This window comes from Octodon degus, unplaced genomic scaffold (assembly GCF_000260255.1).
Source record: "Octodon degus isolate 3935 unplaced genomic scaffold, OctDeg1.0 scaffold00088, whole genome shotgun sequence".
Taxonomy (NCBI): Eukaryota; Metazoa; Chordata; class Mammalia; order Rodentia; family Octodontidae; genus Octodon; species Octodon degus.
In genome coordinates, this window is record NW_004524664.1 from 3,360,119 (window position 1) to 3,370,570 (window position 10,452).

General features: G+C 38.6%; 1 protein-coding gene across 1 annotated transcript in view; it reads right to left on the reverse strand.

Annotated features, from left to right (window-relative positions):
- Adam9 (ADAM metallopeptidase domain 9) overlaps positions 1-10,452 on the reverse strand; it is a 147,938-nt gene that overhangs the window by 50,662 nt on the left and 86,824 nt on the right. The window contains exons 13-14 of the mRNA XM_023722019.1: positions 5,680-5,772; positions 3,819-4,014 (exon numbers count right to left, since the gene is read on the reverse strand). Coding sequence (XP_023577787.1) covers positions 3,819-4,014; positions 5,680-5,772 — 289 coding nt within the window. The remainder of the gene's footprint in view (positions 1-3,818; positions 4,015-5,679; positions 5,773-10,452) is intronic.

Here is a 10,452-nt window from a genome sequence, read left to right on the forward strand (position 1 = left end):
TGCAGCGAATAGGCTGCACATGACCGCGGCCCTTTTTGGCACGACCGTTGTTCCTTCTTTTCTTCGTCATCTTGGAAAAGAGGACCCGAAAGAGGCTGAATGTCCATTTTGTATCTGTGTATTCAAATGGCTAGGATCGATATACAGTTACATTCTCTTAGTGAATAGAGGGATTTGTTCTAATGGTGTTTGTAAGCAGGATATCATGTCTGCATCTTGTACAGCAATTAACCACTAGGAAGAATGTATACAATGTGTTAATTATTGAAACTGTCCTACCAGTTTGGTTTGAAACTGTCTCATTGCTATTTGTTTCTCAATAAATTTATGGAAAAAATAAAAAATAAAAATAAAATAAAAAAACAGCATTTCCAGAAGGCCTGGCCAGATAGCTCAGCAGATTAAAGTGCCTGCTTAGGCAGATGCAAGGACCAGGGTTCAATCCCCGATATGTGCTGGCCTCACCCCCAAGGCACCCTGAGACTGCGATTATGACTGGGCGTGGCAGCATGTGCCTGTAATCCCAGCACTTGGGAGGTTGAAAATAGGAGAATCACTATATCCAATCTGTGCAGTGAGACCCTGTAGACCCTGTACGAAATACATACATACATATATACATACACATACATACACACATACATAAACAAATAAAATAAGCATTTCCAGATGCAGGAGATCCCAGGTGTATGGAAGACTGCCTTGTACGGTTATCAAGACTCTCACAGCCTTAGTCTTCTGATTCCACCTCAAATCTGCAGTGAAATCTCAGGAAAAAAGAGTGGCTTTTAATAAACATGACCAAGCAGAAGATTCTAGTAGTGGTTTGATGTGATTTCTTGACTATGAACTTAATGTTACATTGCAGAATTTTGAGAAAAATCATCATGAAAATACCAAGCTTTTTTTTCCTAGATCAACTGAAAATTATGTCTTACTGCTATAAATTGTGCTTACTTCATTCTTATTAGTGCTTTATTTTTTTCTATCCAATGAAAAAATCTTACATACTTTTTGAAAGAATGTCATGCTCTGAATCAGTGTCTGATAAATGATGCTGATTTTCACACAATGAGGATTCAGGATAAAGTGAGCAAGGGGTGAAAATGAGAATGCCACCTCTCATCATTAGGCCTACTAACCCTCCAGCAAAACTGTCCTTCCTCTCCCATGAATCTATGCTCTGTTAACTTAGAAGTTTTAATTTGAAAGAAAGGAATTCACTACCTACTGAAAACCACAACAACATTGATTGCATTGAACTGAAGTTAATACAATTACACAGCCACACTGGGCTTGTGCTTCTGAATCAACAGGCAAAGAAGGCAATTACTGTGCTGGCTAGGAGGCCTAATCTGACTATCAAAAGGAAACTGGACTGCTGCTCCACAATGGAGGTAAAGAGGAGCACACCAGAAGTGCAGGAGACACCTTGTTATGATTTACGTCTAGATGTCCCCCTGAAGCCCTATTCAATCACAACTAGGGCTTTCTAGATGTGATTAGATCACATGGGCACTGTACTCACTGGGTTAGTCCACTAACAAGCTAATAGCTAACTGTGCTGTTAGGAACCTAGGCCTGGTTGGAAGGTGCAGAAGGTCACTGGGGGTAAGATCTGGAAAGGCATATTTTCCTCCCCTGCTCTTCCCTTCTTCCTCTTAGCTTCCTGGGTATCTCATGGTGATCAGCTTTTCATCTGCCATGCTAGTTTTTCTTTGGAGCCACCTGACCTTGGACTGAAACACAAGCCAAAATAAGCCTCTCTTTAATCTGTTGTGTCAGGTATAAGAAAGCAACTAAGATATCCCTTGTGGCATCTCTTAGAATTACCACTTCCTGACATTAAGTTCAATAAAAAATTCAACAACCAAATGAAAGCTACTAATAGCCCCAATTCTTTAGAAAAGATCTGTTCACCATACCCGTCAAGAATCACAACCAGCTGAGATATTTAACGAAGGCAAACGAATATAGACTGAGCCAAAGTAATACCAGATATGACCACATAAACCATTACCCAAATGAGGACTTTATTTTGTAAGGAATAGAATCATGATTAAAATGGATGTTTTTGTTCTTCTTTTATCCCTTTATCATGTAATATAAGATGTACTGATTTCATTTCTGTCAGGGCAATTTTGGATTTACTTCAGTAGAGTTAAGTAAAGCAGAGTGGCCTAATGGGCAAGCCTCATTCAATCAGTTTTAAGTGTGAAAAAAGAAAAAAGCTGTACCTCCTTCCAGTAGGAGGAAATTATTTCACACACTATTCATTTTTCCTGCTATTAAAATTAAACTGAAATACCACCTCTTCCTGGGACATGATGCTGCCAGCCTTCCAAATGGAACTACACCATTAGCTCTAGTGGTTCTGGGACATTCAGATTCAAATTCAGATCCAGATTCAGACTCAAACTAAACCATCACTTCTCTTTGGCCTCCACCTTGCCAACTCACTCAGTAGAACTGGTACTTAGCATCCTACACAACTGCATGAACCAATTCAGGTTGTGTATGAGTGTGTGTGTGTATGTACACACAAATACTGATTCTGTTTCCCTGGAGAACCCTATTGTAGAGTACAGCTGGCTAAAAATGAAGACAAATAGGGTCCTATTTAGGCTTCTTCAAAGAGAATGTAAATAGTGGAATATCTCTAACTACCCTGTGCCAAAACCATTTGCAGTAATTAGTGCTAAGTATATGGAAAACTAACCAAATTATGGGGGGGATTATTAATTTATTCATTCTAGAAAAAAACAAAAGGCAGAAAAGCAATTGTAACTTAGTATATACTTCCATTGTAAGCAGTGTTAACATGTCCACTAGACAGTAAATACTCAATGCTGCTTAATTAAAACTAAAATTAATCTACATTAGATAAAGATGGAGAATGGGAAATGGAAATGGGTATAATGGGAGTTGCCAGGATCTGAAGGAATAGAAGAAAACTAAATGCCATCTTTCATAAAAATAAAAAGGCAGCATTGTGAAGAGGTCATCTAAGGACCTGGAAAAAGTCACAAAAACAGTTACAGAGAATAAACATGGTTACCTTAATGGATGGGGATGTTGAAGATTTTTTTTTTTTTTTTTTGAAAAACCAGGGATTGAACTTAGGCCCTTGCTCTTGCCAGGCAAGCGCTTAGTCTACTGAGCCATCTCCCCATCCCCACGGGATGATGGAGATTAATAGGCTTTATTTTTCATAATAAATCTTATAGAATAATTCAGTTCTTTAATCTCTGGTGTATCTCTGATAAAAGACAAAAACTTTAAAAAACATGAAAAAATAAAAACAGATTGTAAATACTCATCAATATTTAAAAATATCTTAGAAAATAGATAACTAAGCCATGGTCCATTTAGCTAATGTACTATGACTCTAAAGTACTACGACACAAATGATCAAAATGCATGACCCTCAAGAACATTATAAAAGAATGATGCAAATAGCAAACCCAAGCATGCAGCTTGCCATTACTACAGCTAGAAAACAAGGACTGGCTGGGGTATGGCTCAGTGGCATAACACCAGGCCAGTATCCATAAGGCCCTGGATTTGATCCCCAGCACTACAGAAATAAATAAATAAATAAAACTTAGAAAATGATGCTCTGTGTATGTATTTTATATACAAAGTAGATACAGAGAGCAAAAGCAAAACCAATCAATTAAATTTGGGTATTACTAAAATTCATGATGACTGCTACTACATAAAGGATAGTGGAAATAAGAACTTCCTGTTAGTAATATCTGATTTCCCTTCTTTAAAAGTCAAAGGAAAATAAAATCAATCAATTATAAATTTCTTACTTGAACCAAAGATGACTTGACACTGAGCATCATAATACTGGCACATGCCATTGTAACAATATGCTTTGTTGTTCTGGCAAGGATATCCATTCTGAATAAAAACATCTGGCTGGCAGAACTGAGAAGAGCCATTGCAGTACTCTGGAACATCACATTCATTAGTTTTTCCTCGGCATAAAGAACCTCCTGGAAGGAACTAGGGTGATAAAATTCAAATTAAATAGGAATATCAGGACAGTTTCTATAAATTCAAGACCACAGTATTTTTATAACAACCAAGGATTTTAATAATAACAAAAGATTAACTCACATCAAAATGAACGAAAGCCAATAATAGGCAATACAAACATTATAAATACAGAAAATGAAAAACTAACTTCATTGGCAACCAAAGGAAATGCAAATTGAATAAAAATCCTAGAACATTTTATATTATCACACTCACTAAAATTACAGTACTTGCTACTAACTAACATTAAATAAATAAAACTATATTACGGAAGTATAGAGTGGTACATTTGTGGAAGATTTATAATGTGTGTCAATATTTTGAATATGCAAATACTTACTAAATGATTTCTCTTATAAACAACAACTGGAAGCAAACTAAATGCCCACTAGCAGTTGATTATAGATATACTATGATGCAGCCACCCAAAGGAATAGTAACTACATAACCATGTGGTACTACATGACTGCAGAAAAGTCTATGAATAAAAATATTTGTACTGTATCTGTTTACATAGAAACACACACTCATACCTTTATATCTGTATAGAAAAAAGTAGCAAATTATCAACAATGGCTATTTGATGAATATAAAATGAGACAGTCTTTACTTTCTAATTTTGGCATTGTTGAATTATTTTCAACAATTCCACATCACACTTTTTTTAAAAATGTTTCAACTTCAGAAAAAATTAACAGAATATTTAACATAAAAGAACATGCTTTAAAATTGCAAATATAAGAGCCAGCCAGATAGCTCAGCAGATTAAAGTGCCTGCTTAGGCAGAAAAAGGGGCCAGGGATTCAATCCCCAGTGTGCCATGTGGGCCTTGCCCCTGGGGTACACTGTGATGGCGACTGAGACTGCATGATGGCATGCACTTATAATCCCAGCGCTTGGGAGGCTGAAAACAGGAGAATCACTACAAGTCTGATCTATGTAGTGAGACCCTGTAGAACCTGTATGAAATACAAAAAAAAAAGCAAATATGGGGCTGGCCAGATGGCTCAGCAGATTAAAGCACCTGCTTAGGCAGACACAGGGACTAGGGGTTTGATCCCCCACATGTCGTGCTGGCCCTAACCCAAAACACCAAAAATTGAGACTGGGTATGGTGGCACGTGCCTATAATCCCAGTAATTGGGAGGCTGAAAACAGGAGGACCACTATGAATCTAATCTGTGTAGTGATGCCTTGTAGACCCTGTACTAAATACATAAAATATAAAAATAAAATTGCAAATATGGGGCTGATGAGATAGCTCAGAGGATTAAATGCCTACTTAGGCAAGCTCAGGGACCAGGGTTCGGTCCCTGACACCACAGGCCACACTGGCCCCACCCCCCAGCTAACTGAGTAGGCGACCGAGACCAGGCATGGTGGCACACACTTGTAATCCCAGTGCTGGGGAAGCTAAAAACATGAGGGTTACTATGAGTCTGGGCCACATAGAGAGACCTTGTACCAAATACATAAAAAATAAACAAATACAATAAAATTGCAAACATGTGGCGTAAAAGCAGTTCTTATATAATAAAAAATAATCTAGTCTTAGAGCTCTTAGGAGACAAATTCTGATACACAGAGTTTTCTTTTTCTACTTTTTGTTCCTAAATAGAGAGGAATTCGTACCCGGCAGTCTTTACAACAGTCACCATATGCACATTCAGCAAAAGATTTAAGCTTGCAAGTATTTCCTTCACAACAAGGGTCCAATTCACATTCCTGCAAATAGAAAATGGTTATAAATTTGACATTAATATGCATTAATCGAATTATTTTCTTACACTGAAAATCTATTTCATCCTAACTTGACTATCACAGTTACTCTTCAGAACACTAACTGTACTTAAGGATTATTCAGTGTCTCTTCAGCTAAAAGTATTTAAGTTTCAACACATTTCAAAAGACTGAAATCAAGAGTATGTGCCTCAGCCTACCATAATGAAATACCACAGACTGGGTAGTCTACATGACAAAAATTTATCTTCTCACAGTTGTGGAAGCTAAAGTCCAAGATCAACGTTTTTCAACATTCAGGGTCTGGTAAGACTTCTCTTCTTGACCTGTAGAAGGCTATCTTTCTTAAACTACCACGTGTATTTCCTACTAAAGACACTAATCCCGTTGGTTCGAAGTCCTACCTTCTGTTCTTAACCTTAGTTATATCCTCAGCCATAGTGGTGGTCAGGGCTTTAACACATGAATATGGGAGATAGATAAGTACTCAGTCCATAGCCGTATGTTCAGTGATCAGAGAATTAAGCATTCATGAATGCATTTCTCTTCATGTTCAGGATCTGGTTTCTCATTGGTTTTCACCCCAGATAGTAATATTTTGGGGAGGTGGTCCTGGGACTCCAAAACAGCCTTGTTTGTGCTAAAGCACATAGCTATCACTGAGCTACATGTGTTTCTCTTGCCACACTTCAGCCCACCATTCCCTATGCCCAGCCTCCCACCTGCACAGATACCATGTTTCTTGGGGTAATATGGCAATATTAGTATTCTGGTTTTTATACTGTGCTACAGCTTATAACATGACACAACTATAAAAAAAAATCAAAGAGTACATGGGACTATACTGGGTATAAAACTTTGTCAGTTTATAATTATTTCATTTTTAAAGTGCTTTTAGGTTTTTTTTAACTAACATAATAATCATAAATATTTATGGGCTATAGTGTGATTTTAATACAAATTTATGTACTGATTAAATAAAATTTTTAAAATAAATGATGTAGGGCTGGCCAGATAACTCAGCAGACTAAAGCGCATGCTTAGGCAGACGCAATTACCCTGGGTTTGACCCCAGGCATGCTGTAGCCAGTCCCAGGCACAGCTGAAACTGGGCATGGCAGTACACACCTATAATCCCAGCACTTGGAAGGCTGAAAACAGGAAAATCACTAAGAGTCTGATCTGTGTAGTGAGACCCTGTAGACCCTGTACTAAATACATAAAATAAAAATAATTAAATAAATGACTTATAAGGGGCTCGCCAAATAGCTCAGTGGATTAAAGAGCCTGCTTAAGCACACACAGGGGTCAGGGATTTGATCCCCGGGCCTGCCATGCTGGCCCTGCCCCCAGGTTACACTGAGATGGTGATTGAGACTGGGCATGGTGGCACATGCCTGTAATCCCAGCACTTAGGAGGCTGTAAACAGGAGGATCACTGAGTTCAATCTAAATTGTAAACATATACTAAATACAAAAAAGAATAAAAATACATAAATGACTTATAATCTATACTACCTTGCAACATATCAAAAACAGGAAGTCAAAATGAATCATAGACAATGTAAAAGCTAAAACTATAAAGCTACTAGAAGAAAACTTTGTAACTTTAGGCTAAAAGCACACTCCATAAAAGCATAAAATGATAAAAATGCATTTCATCAAAATGTGTATATTCTACTCCTTAGAAGATTTTTGAAGTTTTTTTATGTATTTTGTGTGGGGTCTCACTATGCAGCTGGGACTCACAGTGGTCCTCCTGTTTTTCAAGCCTCTCCCTGCTGGAATTACAGGGGTGTGCCACCACACTCAGAATTTTAGAAAATATTCTTAAAGTAAGGCAAGCTACCACTTGGAGTAAATATTTACAAATATTTGACAAAGTGTTTACTTCTGGAATATGCAAAGTAATCTCAAAAGTCAATTACAACCCCCTTTGAAGAATAAAGAGTTGAACAGACAGAACACCAGAATATACACATATAGCAAGTAAACACATAAAAGCACATTCAGCATACTCAGGCCTTTAGAAAATGCAAATTAATACCTTACTGAGATACCTAGCAGAATGATTAAAAGGAAAAAGACTACCTATGTGGTGAGGTATCAGTGAGGATATGACAGAAATGGATCTGTTACACATGGACTATGGAAATGAAAATGGCATAACCACTTTGTAAAGGACAGTGATCCCTAGGCTGTTGAACTGCTCACAACTCAAACTTTCCACTACTGAAACAACAAAGTTTGGGGAGAAAAAAAAAACTTGCTCATTGTTGGTAACTGTGCTCAGTAGCTGAACTGAATATCCAACTTGAAAAACCTTGTATGGGCGATGAGTGAGTCCTGTTTTGTGTCTAGTCACTTCAGTCTAAGTGAAGGTCTCTCCCAGCCAACATACAGTGCCTGTGTGACTTAAAACATTTGTTACTGAGGGCCAGCCAAATAGCTCAGCAGATTAAAGCACCTGCTTAGGCAGAGGCAGGGGTCAGAGGATCCTTGGCCTGCCACACTGGCCCCACCCCCAGGGCTCAGCCTGCCCTGCCCTCCAGGCAAGCTGGGCATGGTGGCCCGCACTTGTCATCCCAGCACTTGGGATGGTGAAAAAAGGAAAATCACTACAAATCCAATCTATGTAGTGAGACCCTGTACACCCTGTAGACCCTGCACTAATTTTTTTTAAAAAAACTGTTATTGTGCTTTTATTTGCACTTATTTGCATAAAATATTGGAACCATAGCTACAAAGAAGGTTAGTGATATCAACAATAGAGCTTACAGGAAAGCCCTAAGAACCACAAAAGAGATCAAACAAATCATCGCAAAATGTGTTGAAGTCCTGGAATTTATGAATGTAATTTCTGGGCCTCAAAATCCATAATTTGGTTTGCCATTATTTCTTGGAGGGAAAAGAGATCTGTTCTCAAACTGCAACATTTGAACATAAATTTGGAATTAATTAAGTGTGACATTGGAGGTATCCATGTAATTTGAAAGTTTCTTCCACAACTATGTCATTTGTTTTGACTCCTGCTGTTTCATTGACAAGATGAAATAAAGAAAAATAATGTAAGACTAACAGGTGTCAATGAAACAGCAGGAGTCAAAACAAATGACATAAAGACTGGTCAGATAGCACAGGGGATTAAATCGCCTGCTTAGGCAGACCAGGGACTGGGGTTCAATCCCGTGTGCTGTGCCAGCCCCACCCCCAGGGCGTGCTGAGACAGCCATTGAGATTGAGTGTGGTGGCACACGCCTGTAATCCCAGCGCTTGGGAGGCTGAAAACAGGAGGATCACTACAAGTCTGATCTGTGTAGTGAAACCCTGAAGACCCTGTACTAAATACATTTTTCCCCCAAGGGACAAAAGACTTTAGTAGATCATACTGCATGAGGCCAGCAGGTGAATCCAAAAGAAGACTACACCACCATCATACACCTTATTTGAACCTGTGGGATACAATGAAAACTGTCATAAGAGGGAAATTTATAGCAGTAAATTCACACACTAGGAAACCAGAACAAGCCCAAATAAATTATCTTAAGCAGCACCTCAAGCTCACAGAAGAAGAGCAAGTCAAGTGCAAGGCAAATGAAGGCAGGAAACTATAAATAGTAGAGCAGAAATACATGTAGTGAACACTAAGAAAACAATACAAAGAATTAATAAATCAAAGACTTGGTTCTCTGAAAGAATATATAAAATGAGAGCTGGTGAGATAGCTCAGCGGACTAAGATCCTGCTTTGGCAAGTGCAGGAACCAGGGTTCAATCCCCAGTCATACATGCCTCACCCCTGGGGCACAATGAGCCAGCCAACAAGTCTGGGTATGTTGGCACACACCTGTAACCCCAGCACTGAACAGGTTGAAAACAGGAAGATCACTCCAACTCTGAGCTGTGTAGTGAGACCCTGTACCAAATACATAAATCAGAAAAAAAAAAAAAGAATATATAAAACTGATTAACCCCTAGCCAACTGTTATATTTTGTGTATAGGTGTCCTCTCAAAGCCTCACACGAGGGGGGGGGGGGCTCTAGAGTTTGTAATTGATTACTTTGGGTGTGGAGGCTGAACCTGCCCTGGAGCAGGTAATTAGCATTACAATGTAAGGAGGGGACAGAGGCTAGCTAGCTACCTGAGTTGCTGCCACTCCACTTTGCTCTCCTGCTTTTTGCCACTGCCATGTGCCACTCTGCTTTGGAGCCAGCCAAGTATAGACTGAAACCTCCACTATGAACTAAATAAACCTTTCCTTCCCTAATTTTGAGTGTCAGGTATTTGTCCCAGCAGTAAGAGAAGAGTACCTGAGATAACAACCCAATGGCAAGAAAGGAAAACAACCCTCAAATTTATGCAATAAGAAATGAAGAGGGTGAAATCATTACACTCCCTAGAGAAATTCAGAAGATCATTAATACCTTCTTCCAAAATCTTTACTCTCACAGGATGGAAAATACAAAGAAAATTAATAGATTCCTAGATACATATGAACTGCCAAAGCTGAGTCAAGGAGATGTACACACTCTGAATAATCCAGTAATAGGAAATGAAATTAAAAATGTAACCAAAAACATACCATACCAACCGGGGTCCTGCCCCTTAGCTCAGTTCTTTAAGTGGCTGCTTCAACAAAGCAGTCAGGCTCAGGTTGCTGTGGTT